Raw genomic sequence first — 13,499 nt, 5'->3', positions numbered from 1 at the left:
CACAGGTGGAAGGGGACAGAAAAAGGTATTTTGCCTTTAGACCCTGCTTACTACCAGAAGATTCCTTTCTGGGATTCTAGGCAATCTTTGTTTTTACTTACTTGGTGCTTGATGTACTGACTTTTATAATAAAGAAATGAATACACAGTACTCCGCTACGATAAACAGATTAGTATCCTTGGCACTGCGAATTCATGTTTCAACACATATTAATTAATATTCCAAACCTCCCTCCGGGTCATTTTAAAAACCATAATTACCTGGGGGGGGTCAACATTTCTGAAGAGTTAACAATTAGCTTACCTCAGGACCTGAATTTGGCTCCAGACTCTCAATGTTTAACTAAGAGGACTGAGTTTCCCCAGCAGATATTACTACACCAGGCTAACCACCCACCCTTTATTATGGGATTTAATGTGATAAAACATTCTAGAAGAAAACAAATACACATTTTCTACCTCAGAGAGAAATTAAACATCTGTTTATCCATAGGCTCTTGGATATTTTGATGATTCAGAACATTATACTTCCAGAAACATTTTATTTATATCTTATAAGGATATACCATACCAGGCATGTATGTATTTCTAGCTTGCTGATGGAAAACTGAGCAAGAGTCCACTTCTACCCGCATTCCCCTTCCCTGTGCAAACCTTTTTAAAACCTGTTCCTCTTACCCACTAAAGCCATGAGTCTAAATTGTATTCTTTTAAAAAGACAATGAAATTTTCTATAAAGTCCTCAGGAAAGTGGACAGGGGATATTCTCGGGCTTATAAAAGGTTAATAGGGATAAAAAGAAATGAAAAAAAGGAAGTAAAATCCTCCGCTGCTTGAACAGAATATTTGGGGCTATCCAGGGTCCCAGGTTACCAGAATTTCTCGTTTCCTCACAGTTGGTGGACTCCACAAGGAGAGACCAGGTTAAAATCTCTTATTGGAAAAGCACCATCCTCCAAAAAACCAAGAAGCAGACCAGACACTAGACACTATGGTCGAGCTCCAACAGGCTTCCTTTTGCTTTTTCTTTTGTCTTTCTTTCACTTTTTAATTAAAAACCAAGTAGACATTCAAGGAAACAATGACAAATAGGACTGATGAGGAGACTGGGAACAGAACCCAACCAGGAGCTCCAGGCCTCCTACCAAGACCCACAGAAGCAGACCCAAGGCAATTACCACACATTCGTCATCTCATCATCTCATTTCTGGGCCTCTGCTTGATCCAAGACACTTTCTTTAAAAAAAAAAATTAAAATGCCTCCCTGGTTGAGCTTTAGCTGTAAATGGGTCTGCAGATAAAACTGGGCTGTACAATATAAGTTCTGCTATGACAGTTTTGACTTTGTCCTAGCACCACAAAATGTTCTCCTCTGCTCCTACGCCCCGTTTCCTGTCTCAGGGAGACAGACAGCAATGTGACACCCTGGAGACAGAACACACTAGAGAAGGGGGTAGGCTGGACGTGATGAAGAGAGTGCCTCCTGCTTCCTAAGCTTCAGTTTTTGGGTGTGTAACATGAAGGTGATAACACCACCTTGCTGTTAAGTCAACAGGTCCTATGGTCACAGATTCCAGCACTAACAGTTACTATGTACATGACTTCGGGCAAGCTGCTTAACTCTCTTGAGCTTTGGTGAACTTTCTGAAAAACAGGGATGGCGCCATCTGCCATTTGAGGAGGTTGTGCACACTAAGTGAAACAAGGTAAGGAAATAATAGCCTTGAACAGGATCTAGCCTGTTTAGTAAAGTTAAGGGTTATCATTACCGTGCCCTATCAATTAGTGCTGTTAAAAGATAAAAAGAAATAAAGAAATGCAAAAGTGCCTTATTAATTTCATTGTCCATGGCTCTTACAACTTCAGTGATCTGAGGCCAGTGAGGGAAAGTCACTTTGTGCAAACAGGTGATGAACACTGAACCACTTCCGATCAATACTGCACACAAATGATGCCGCAGGCACAAAAGTCTCTCTCCATTTCAACTGGGACAACATTTACTGGGCACCAAGTTCAATGAATTAGAAGGGCATTTTCCTGTGCTTTCTTCATGAAGTCCACAATGTGAATCTGCACTGTCCAACACCGTAGCCACTAGCCACCTAAGTTATTTAAGTATAAGCAAATTAAAATAGCATAGAAATCCAGTCCCTCAGTAACACCAGCCACATGCCAAGTGCTCAGGAGCCACATGTAACTAGCAGAAACTGGAGAGCACAGCTACGGAACACTTCTACCGCCACAGCACTGAAATAATTCATTGTGTGGCAGTGCATTAAGGACTTGCATAATGTTAAAAATGAAGGTTTTAAAGAGAAAATACTGGTTAACTTTTCTGAATAGCAGCAGAGAGGAGGTGACCTTTTAGGACTTGACAGCATGGAGAGGGATGGACGGACCTAGGGCTGAGGGGCAGCACAGGTGAGGCCAGAGAGGCATCAGAGTGCAGAGGTTGTTGAGGGAGATGAACCCACAGAGGAAGGCCAGGATACGAGGGGATGCACATTTTAGAAGTTAAGCTGAATTGGACTTTATTCTCTATGCAAATAATAAATCAAGCAAAACTTTTAAATGTAGGGGTATGGGGGTCAAATCTCAAATCTTATTCAATATGTTGGCTTGTGCAGAAGGAAAACAATGACAAAATCCACTTACCTCCACTTAGTAATTTCATGACCAGCCAAAGTTCATCTTTGACCACAAAAGAGGTGTAATAGGTCACTACGTTGGGATGGCTGCACTGACTCATGGCTTGAATTTCTTTCTATAAGAAAAGCAAAACATGACATAGTAGCACCATGAAGTGAACATCAGGAAGCAAAACACAAATGAACCACGGTCGAATACCTGGCTACCATTCCTACTTAAAAGTATACCTGGGGTGGGGGTAAGGAGGGTTGCCGAAAAACCTTCCCTTCGAATGAGCTACATGAGAACTAACCTGCTTACCCACATCACCTCCAGGAGACCACAAAACCCTGTTGACCAGCCACAGACCCAAGAAGGACATCCTACTCTGCCAGCACAGACCCCTGCTATACGTGACTAGGTGCCTCCAACTTGAACCAAAGGCCTCCATTGAGAGGCAAGACTGAGTGAGTTACTGGGAGACATGAGTCCTGGTGCCAGCCTGAACTCTGGTGCGTGTCTTAGCTCTTCCCTCATCTAAAATGGGACAACAAAACAGTTTCTGCTTGTCAGGACTGCCGTGATGATAAATGAGAAAATTCATGAGAAAATGCTAGAGGATCATTTCCCAAACTATCTTCCATGGGAGATACTCCGTCAGGAAAATCAAGGGGCAGAGGAGGACTGGTAGAGTGAAGTCGGCTGGGGAAACATCAGATACTAAATCTCCCTCCCAAGGAGGCAGTCACAAGGAATGTGAGCACGGCCAAGGGCTCTGAGAAGTCCTGCAGCAGATACACTGTCGTGGCTGAATCCAGGCTAACCGCGCAGGAAAACGATCTCTATGTGTCATAGTTTAGAAAAGACTGCTGCAGAGAAAAAAGTTTTATAGAGAGATATAAAACAGCAAATTTTTGAAGTCAGACAAATGGAAAACTTTAATAAACCACATATTTCTGTAAAAGTCAAGTTCATACTGGTTTAGGTTTGTCATTTTACGTTATTGCCAGATGACTCATACAAAGCATCAGCCAATTGAAAACCCTCGATCAAAGGTATCAGATGAATGTAACTGACTTTTAAGGTATAAGCCACGAGAATAACCTCAGTCATCAGAGAAACCTCATTTATGCTATTATGTATTTGTGACAAAAGAAAAGTGTATTTACACATCCCATAAATACTTTCAATAACAATGAGCATCTAATTAACTTCAAGTTTTAACTTAAAATTGCCGGACAATAATATTCCAATTTAGGCTGCGATCTCTGCATATTTAGTACTAATTATCCGCAAATTACTAAGAGCCTATATGTCAGATAACTTTGCCAAAATACACATACACATACATCTTAAATAAACTCCTAAGAAAATCACTAAGTTTTCTATTTTCTTTTCATTATTTAACAACACTTCCCCTTCATTGTCTCCCTCATTTAGCTGATTCCAGGTTTTCCAAATCTGACTGACCCTTTTCAATTCGGCAGCTCCTGTCCTTTGAACAAGATCTGAAACCTGAGTTCCAGTTTCCATCTGTCTCTGGTGTTAGGTTTTGATGCCATAAGATGTTTCTGAAGGAGAAATGGAACACTGCCCAGGCCATTCCTATTTCAAGTCACTAGCATCTGCTCGTTGTGGGAATGGCCCACTTTGAAAGCCTGCAGCATTAGGTAGGATCCAGTTTAAACAGATGCCTCCATTTTTTCACAGAAATAGGAATAATGTTTCTTGAAAATATGTGCACTCTACATTCTCACTGTTCCATATTCAATGTAAATGAATGCCTTTCTAGCTTTCAAATTTCCAACTTTCAAATCATTAATCAAAACGCACAATATACAACCAATTGCCACATGAAAAGAAATTCTTCTGCAATTCCATGCAAAGTTGGGTTGGAGTATGGAAAAACACGTTTTTTTTAGCCCTTTGCACTTAGATGGCCCATACCATTTCCTACCCAGAATGTCAGGTTCTCTGAGGTGGTAGTGAGGATACAGTAAAACTCTGTGTGTGTGTGTGTGTGTGTGTGTGTGTGTGTGTGTGTGTTATCCTGGGGGTTGGGGGAGAGAAACAATTAACCTAGGGAGAAATTCTTTGAGATGAGCTAAGGATATAACTTAAAAAATTCTATTCCTTCAAAATTTGGGGTCTTAGAGGTACCAGCTAGACAAATCAAAGGCCCTAAGGATTTAAAAGGAAAAAAAGGGCAAGGGGTACAGACACCACCCCTACTAATACACCCCCACAGAAGATCAAAGAAGAGGCAGAGGGTCTCAGAGTGGACTTGCCTCAGTCTGTCCGCTCATAACCTCACGTGGTTTTTCCATGCAGTGTTATTGTTCCTGTTTACTGCTTGGCTATGGGGTCCATATCCCCCATTCCTATACCATCCATTTGACTGCACAATCTTTCCATGCAGCAGAGCCTCTAACACCTAAAGAATAACAAAACTTGCCTCAAAGGAAAACACTAGCCCTGGCTGGTGAAGCTCAGTGGATTGAGCATGGGCCTGCGAACCAAAGGGTCACCAGTTCAATTCCCAGTCAGGGCACATGCCTGGGTTGCAGGCCAAGTCCCCAGTAGGGGGCTCTTAAGAGGCAACCACACATTGATGTTTCTCTACCTCTTTCTCCTTCCCTTCCCCTCCCTCTAAAAGTAAATAAAATTTACTAATAAAAGTAAATGAAAATTAAAAAAAAAGAAAAACACTAGTCACTCTGCCTTGTGCTACCACTAGTGCTACCACTAGTCACTCTGCCTTGTGCTAGTGACTTGTGCTAGGTGCTCTACCTGCCCATCCAACTGTTATTTTACTTCATATTTAAACTTTCTGTGAAGTTGTCTTCTAGAGAGGTACACAATTTCTATTTATATTTTTGTTATGGTCTGAATGTTGGTGCCCCCACCAAAATTCTGAAGTCACTGGCACTGGGAGGGGGAGAGCTGGAGGGTGACTGGACCATCAGGGTACAGTCCTCACGAACGAGATATCACAGAGACACCACAGAGAACTCATTCGCCCCCTGTGCTGCAGGAGGAAGCAATGAGAAGGCTGCAACCTGAAAGATGCCCCCACAGCCATGTCAGTACCCTGACCTCAAACTTCCACCCTCCAGAGCTGTGAGAAATAAATTTCTGTTGTTCATAAGTCACCCAGTCTGTGGTGCTTTTGATACAGCAGCCCAAACTAGTTAAGGCAATTTATATATGTTTATATTTTTTATTTTAAAAAATATAAATATTGCTTGGCTCAAATAGTCTTTCCACAGAACTATTTTCTCCATTTGTTTTCAAGACAGTGATAATGATTGCTCTTTGAATTATTTGGTTGGTGACAATCTATCAGCTAAATCATCCAGCTTTTCCCAGTGCCCGAACTTCGCTCCCGGGGTCGGCAAACCCACTTATTCCCAAACGCATTCATTTCTTCCTGTCTCTGAAAGTGACAAAAGTATTGGCCAAATAATAAATAAGATATGATTTTTAAAAATGTTTCATCCAGTTCTTCCTATAGAATGAATGAGTGCTAATATCCCATTTCCTTAATTACTGCACCGTCTGTGGAAGAAGCGGCAGTTAGAGCCTTCTTCTCAAACTCGGTCATGCACAATCACCTGGGGACCTTGTGAAAATGCAGGCTCTCATTTAGCAGGCCTGGGGTGGGGCCTGAGAGTCTGCATTTCTAATAGGTTTCAGGTTCAAACACCAGACTTTGAGTGGCAAAGTGGCAGAGGGCAGACAGAGAAGCAAGTGGGTGTGGGGCGGAGGGAGAGGAAGGCCTGAGTAAGACAGCAGGCCTGGCATCACCGCCCAGCTGAGTCTGTCCTGAAAAAGGGGGTAGAAAGTGAAGGTGGTTTGAATTTCACAACTACCAGAAAGGGTAAAAAATTCAAAGGGAGAAAAAAAACACGAGGTCAAACTGGTAGAGCTCAAAAGACTCTGAAATCCAGGCAATGCATTTGCCAAAACTATAGTCAAGGAATATGACACAGCTGCTCCCTCGGAAGTCTGGTGAAATGAGACTCAGACATGTCACCAAGTGCCAAACGAAGCTGTGGCACAGTATTTTATCTTCCCTGGGGCTTGGAGAGCTGGCTTTGCTCACACAGCTACATCTGAAACACGTCACAGATCAGATTTCACAAGAGTGAGAAAACCAACCTGACATGGGGTAGAAAGTAGAAGGCCTTTCCAGCTGCTGGAACAGAAGCGGCAGCCACAGCAGCACACCTCTGCTGGGAGCAACGTGGGAGAAAGACAGACCGAAGAGGGCTGGCCACCTCCATGCTGTGGCTCCAGCCCAGCCAAAGCTGTCAAACGAGGTCATGACACAGGCGTCTCACATGGGACACATGAGGTTTGGTTGGGGACACACAAAAAAACCATAGAGTACCCTGCCCTAGAAATATGAGTTGGGAGGGGGGAAAAACTGCCAAAAAAACAAAAACTGGAAAAATGAAAGAAAATAACAAACCCTCTTTAAATATTCATGAGGAATTTTCCGATATAGCTATATAGCGTTTGTTTCCCATCCCCTTCCCAAAAAAGAATTATTCTCCAACAAATGCTGAGGACACACGGGAAATGTAACTGACAAGGATGTGACCCAGCAGGAGCCATGTAAGAAGGGCAACAGTCTCAGACACAGCGGCTTTGCAGCGAGGCTATGTCGCTGACCAGCTTGATCGCCTGGGCAAATTATGCAGCATCTTCAAGCCTTGGTTTCCTTTTCTGTAAAAGGACCTTAACAATGCCATCTACATAGGATTGTTGAGACATAAGTGCAATGGGATGTATAAAACTCCTTACAGAACGCCTAGCACATAAAAGGAAAGTGAAAAGTCAGTCCCTCAATGTCTCAGTTCCTTTTAGCCTGTGAGCATCCCCAGGCTGATCACTAATTTCAAGTGTCCCAAGTTCCGGACTGAACCTCAAAGGCACAGAGCCTCACCCTGACAGTGGCACACACCTCTTCCTACAGAAATGTCACAGAATGCGCTGTGTGTCCCGCTGGCTCAAAGAGTGTCTTATATGCACAGGTCACTGGGTCATGAATTTTTAGCTTTATTCCTGAGCCTCCATGGACCCTGCCTGTGTTCTTCCTAGTTATCTCACCTGTGTAATTTATACCACCTTGTCATACTTCATGTGTCCTCGTACACTGCCTCATGCCCTTCTGGAATAAGAAGTCTCAACACATACTTATGCAAAGGGCTCAGAACATACAGAAATAAGAGAGAGTTTGAAGATGTAAGAATTAGGAAAAAGTTAAAGCCTAGATTTTTTTGTCCCTTAAAACCATAAGATTCACAGTGAAAAAAATGTTTAAATGAATTCTGAATTCAAAATATTAAACTATACTTAACCAAATTTAGCATATGTTCACAACTTATGTAAATTCTAAGTAAATTCTTCTTTATCCGATATTGATAGCAAAATATCCTACTCAGCCTTAGTTAAGACATCAAACCTACACTCCAACATAATGCGCAGTTCAATCTGAGGAGAAACTATGTCTAACTACATTCCAAAGCCCCAAGGTTCTCAACCTTGGCTGCACACCGAAATCGCCTGGGGAGCTTTAAAAAGTACTAATGCCTGGATCCCAGCCCCAGGGATGCCGATGTAAATTGGTTTAGGATACAGCCTAGGAATAAAACTTTTCAAAAGCTCCCGGGTGATTCTCATGTGCAGCCAAGGTTGAGAACCACTGCTGTCCAGTAAGCACTGAGATGCATTACCCTCCCAGGGAAACGCTGAGAGACACATCCGCCCAGGCTCATTTCCACTCTGCAACTTAATCCAAACAGGAAAAAACAGATGCGATCTACAAATCCTATTAAATGAAATAGGTATTTCCAAATACAAGAGACAACCAAATACATCTTTAAAATGTATTGAACACCGTCCAAAATTGACGGTATACTGAAAGAATGCCCTAAATGACAGGAGGGTAACCATGTTTAAGAAAAAAACAAAACTTTGCAGAAAGTTGTTCTCCAGCTTGTACTTGCCTAACATCAGCATCATTATGAAGGATAAACTAATCAATAAACTAAATAACCCAATACTTTAAGAAGCAGAATTTTTTCAAAAAGAAAAAAAAGTTAACTTCAAATGTCAGCCAAGCAATGGAAAATTGACAAAGCTCTTATAAAAGCCGTGTATTTTTCTGTGCTATCATTTTCAATCATGAAAAACATTGCGAGATTTTTTTAAATGATGAGAAATTTTATACCACACATGAAGAAAACTCTTGCCTCTTTTACAACAACAGAAACAACAGGGAAAAAGTCAAGGAAGACTAAGTCAAGTATTCCGACTTGTACCACTTACCAGTGAATCAACTGATGTCCCTTACCACTTAGTTTTATTATTTTCATATGATTTGGCTTCCGTGAATATCTAAGTACAGTCCAATTGAAGGCAGGATTAAAAATAGAGAAAGCCTACATATTTTGAAGACAAAACATTTTAAAAAATAAGTAAAAGGGAAGCAAAAATTCTGTGATAGCCTTAATTGGTGTTTGTAGAAGCATTTAAAGCTATAGAGAGCAGCTGTAAAGAGGTAAAATGGCATTGGAGTTGGAGGTCTGGAAAATCCCCCAAAATCCCCAGGGAAGCCACAATGGGTAAATATCTACTTGCTGACAGAACAGAACATACATCCCAGGACCTTAGTTATGATGTCACAAAACTGGGCACCCTGCAAAAACTGTCTGAAAACAAGCTAAAGAATTTTTCTTGGAAATGTAGAAGCTACTGGTATGGTTATTTTCTAGAAAAGAAACAAAGACAGAGAAGAAAGCAAAGAATAAAGGAGTGATGTTGAAATACTACAGGAAAACTCAATAGGGAAGAGCCATTTTATTTTACAGTCAGCTAAAAAAGTTCATCAGTCACAAGGATGCCTTACAGGTTCTGAAAGTCCTGCAGTCGGTCATCATGGAATTTGACTCAGACTCCACCATCAACAATGACCGTGTGATTATTTAACTGTCAATGACCGGGAGTATGCAAAAAGTCAAGTGGAAGACTTCATTACCAGAATGACTGAAGAAACTTTCTTGTTAGCCAAGTGACGCTGCTGGAAACCACCTTTAGCACTGTTGCTGCGTTTGGTGTTATCACAGAAAGATGAGAAGTGGGATAAAAGAAAAGCATCTTTTTGCTGTGTGCACCCTGTCCCACACCTGGGTACAATCTGCAGTCTGGGATTCTGCCAGGCAGCAACCCTCCTGGGGAAGTAGCAGAAACCCCTGGCTAACACTCCCCAACCTTCTTTCTGCGTATTTCCCAAGTCTGTCTCCTTTAGGAGCAGCTTAATTAATTGTGGAAACAACCAAACCAACTAAGAAAGAAGATAAGGTAGGAAAAAATAACCCAAACAACAGCATTTTTCCAGAAGGCTACAAAGATGGCAAAAGTGAGATACAAAAAGAGAGACAGAGAGAGAGAGAGAGAGAAGTAACTGAACTTGTATTCAATCTGGGGAGGTTTTCACCATTTTCTCCTGCTGTGTTGGGTCTCTTTGTCACTGAACAAATGCAAGTCCAGAAACATATGTCCTTGCAATGCTCATTCCCACTTCTCTAATTTCTTACAAATGTATCTCTTTGAAATATCCCAAAACTTCCCATTCCTAATTCTGCTCTCAGGTGGACTGTACTTGAGTAAATACAAACACCAAATCACATGAAAATAATTACAAAGCTAAGTGGCAAGGGACAAATGACAGCACAAAATTAATGACTGAGGCCTGAAATGCTCAAAACAGTACCAAGTACAGTTAAGTAGGCGTGTATTTTAATTCTTTATCCTTGGTATAAAATATTCTACAAGAAACAGCCAAATGAAATTTGTTACCATGTATGATGAAGAATGGGCTAGAATGTGATTAATTTACTAATTGGGAAGTTCTTGAGTTGAAGAAGAATGGAAAAATACTTTCCATGATACAAAAAAGAAAACACACACATACTATAGTTTCCAGCTTTTTAAACTGACGCCCCTAAACTGGTATGATTTTTTTCCTACAATAAACAAGATATGCAAAACTATCAACATAATTACAAAAATTATGTAAAACAGCACAAAAAAGATAGAAAAAATTTTTAGACCTCAATTTAAAGAAATTTTAAAAAGGCCTTCTGACTAGAGGAACTGCTCAGAGGTCTCCATATATTATTAAATTACAATATAATTATCTAAAATTAAATTATTTTAAAATGACAAAAAAAAAGCCTGTGTCAGTAATGATTAGGGAATATTTTCTCAAATTTAATTAATTAATTAATTAATATAAAGATGTAGTAAAAAACAGCAAAAAAAAATTACCATTAGGCAAAGTAAATATATAGAGCCTTATTCTCCAAAATAACCTACGAATCATAGCTAATTCATTTCACAGAAGAGAAGGAAGGAAAGGAGACCGGGATGGACAGGGAAAAGGGAGGGAAAGTGAGGTGGGGGGGGAGTAGGCAGGGAAGGGCAGATCAAGAGAAATGAGAAATAATAAAATAACACCGCGGCAAAATGCAAAATGAGGGCAGTGGGCTTTGTTCAGAGAAAATAAAGTTTTTCATTTATCTACTAATACTATTATGAAATGAATGAAATACTTTTATAGAGATGATACAGGAAGAGAAGGGAATATAGCAGGATTGTTCTAGTTCAGCTGAGAAACTCTTCCATTATGCACACAGGGGAAGCAGATGACAGGCTCTCAATTCAAATCTATGAATTGAGAGTGGATTTTTATTGTTACGCCACATTACTGGAGTGACAAGGCTCCTAAGTTATAAAGCATAATTTTCTAGCAATTAATGTTTTTATTCAAACAGTTTTAAAGTGATTTTGTTAAATAATTAATTTCAAAACACAAGGAGTCACAGAACTTTGATGAGTATAAATGTTTACCATTGAGTAGAACTCCTCATTGAATGAAGGAGGACACTAAAAGCCCGAGGTGAAACTGGTCTGTCCCAAGTCCATGATCTTGGTGAAGAACATGGGCTCTCTGGCCCAGGGAGCTCTTTTCCATCATAAGTTTCTGCATTCATCGCTTTTGTGTAGTTTTTTAAATTTATTTTTATTGTATTTTTTCCATTACCATGTATCCCCCTTATAACTCCCCCACAATCACCACACCGTTGTCCATGCCCATGAGTCATTTTTTCCTTTTTGCTCTTTTTAAATGACTTTGCTCACATTTACCACCGATCACAAACAAAATATTTTAAAGATCATTACATATTATTTCATAATCACTAACCTAGACTTTCTTTCCTTCTTTTTTTAAGAAACAAGCACTTCGCTTGGCCCCAGGGCCATGAGGTGTCCCACATATACAGCTCACCTGCCCCAAGAATTCCACTGTGAGTTTTCATGGCATTGAGGTATGAGGAAGAATGGGAAACTGCTACTCAGTTTCCTATGACTAGGTACCAAAGACAGATTAAAATTATGAGAACTCAAGTCTAAAGGGAAAAAAATGAGAATAACAGGGCTAAAGTCTAAAAATCATAAATAAAGTCAAGTACAATAATGACCCTAAATATTAATCAATCTCTGGGTAAAAATAAAGGAGAGTGCCCCAGAGTTTTTGGACAAGTGGCTTTTAGGCTAAATAAAAGGACTATTCACATTTATGGAATTCATTGTCACCTGGTGATAAGGATTGAAAAGAGAGATGATTTCAGAAGGAGCAGATGAACTCCCCGCTCACAGACTGTGGATCTGAAGGGAAGCCAAGTGTGCCCTGGAGGAGCATCCCTGACCTTTGAGGTTGACCACAAACCAGAGAACCGAGCTCTTTCAAGAAACCTCAAGGCAGTGACAATGGGTCAGACCCTTTTAGCAACTCTTACACTCCTGTTGGAAAGCAAGAACTGCCTCAATGAAATGCACACAAGATACTCTATCAATCTGCTACACCATTTCTAGGCAAATGGAGGGTAATGGTGCAGAAAGATATCCATAGCTAAAAAAAAAATCCTCACTGACCCAAAACAAAAATGAAATGACTACTCATGTGACTCATTTACTAGTCAAAGGCTCCCCAAGGAACAGGAGCCTCTTTGTTTGCCCGCCACCTAGTTCAGTTCCTACCATCTAGTAGGGCTTATTAATTATGGATTTAACAAGTTCTGCTCCAAAACTATAAATACTATAGTGGTAAGGTATTAAGCTCATTATAGCCATTTGCACTACTATAGGATTAACAAGTATGGGATTCACAACAAATAACAAATGTGGGGTTAACAAATCTCAGAAATGATTTAAGCATCTAGGTTGGGATGGTCAGGAACACAGAACAGACCAATGGTACTCCCCTGGCTCCTGGGAAATTAGCCACCAAGGTCATCGCACCTAGAGAGATTAGGATGTGGTTGAAGGCCAAAGTCCAAAACACATATGAAAATTTACAAGAATGTATAGCAAAAATAATTATTAGACAAACTAAATGCTATTCATATGATGCCAAGTAAAACATTTATCCTAAAGTGTTCTAATTGCTGTTGAAATAAAATGAACTTTTAGTGAGCACATATTTTTGTCCTCCCATATAAACAGCCAAAACACATCCTCTTTCTTGGCCTAAACACAATGTAGAGACTCATTAAGTATTCATGAAATAAATTAATAAGCATATATTAGATCTAAAACCAAACTATCTTTGAGGAATATTATTGTACTCATTTCAGTAGTACATATTTTATTTAAATGGCCAATTATTTAGCACCAATGATCTCATCTAACATTCTTCCTTTCATGTTAAGAGAAGTTGGCACTGTAATTATCATTTTGTTTAAGAAATCATGAAATCACTTAAATACTTCTTCAGCAAAACCTGGAACAAATTCCATGGCT

General features: G+C 40.1%; 1 protein-coding gene across 2 annotated transcripts in view; it reads right to left on the bottom strand.

Annotated features, from left to right (window-relative positions):
- STK39 (serine/threonine kinase 39) overlaps positions 1-13,499 on the bottom strand; it is a 274,172-nt gene that overhangs the window by 202,704 nt on the left and 57,969 nt on the right. For both annotated transcript variants that reach the window (XM_028510126.2, XM_036023351.1), the window contains exon 3: positions 2,655-2,763. In XM_028510126.2, coding sequence (XP_028365927.2) covers positions 2,655-2,763 — 109 coding nt within the window. The remainder of the gene's footprint in view (positions 1-2,654; positions 2,764-13,499) is intronic.

The sequence above is a fragment of the Phyllostomus discolor genome, chromosome 4, assembly GCF_004126475.2.
Source record: "Phyllostomus discolor isolate MPI-MPIP mPhyDis1 chromosome 4, mPhyDis1.pri.v3, whole genome shotgun sequence".
In the NCBI taxonomy this organism is placed as follows: Eukaryota; Metazoa; Chordata; class Mammalia; order Chiroptera; family Phyllostomidae; genus Phyllostomus; species Phyllostomus discolor.
This window is presented reverse-complemented; position numbering and strand designations above follow the sequence as displayed.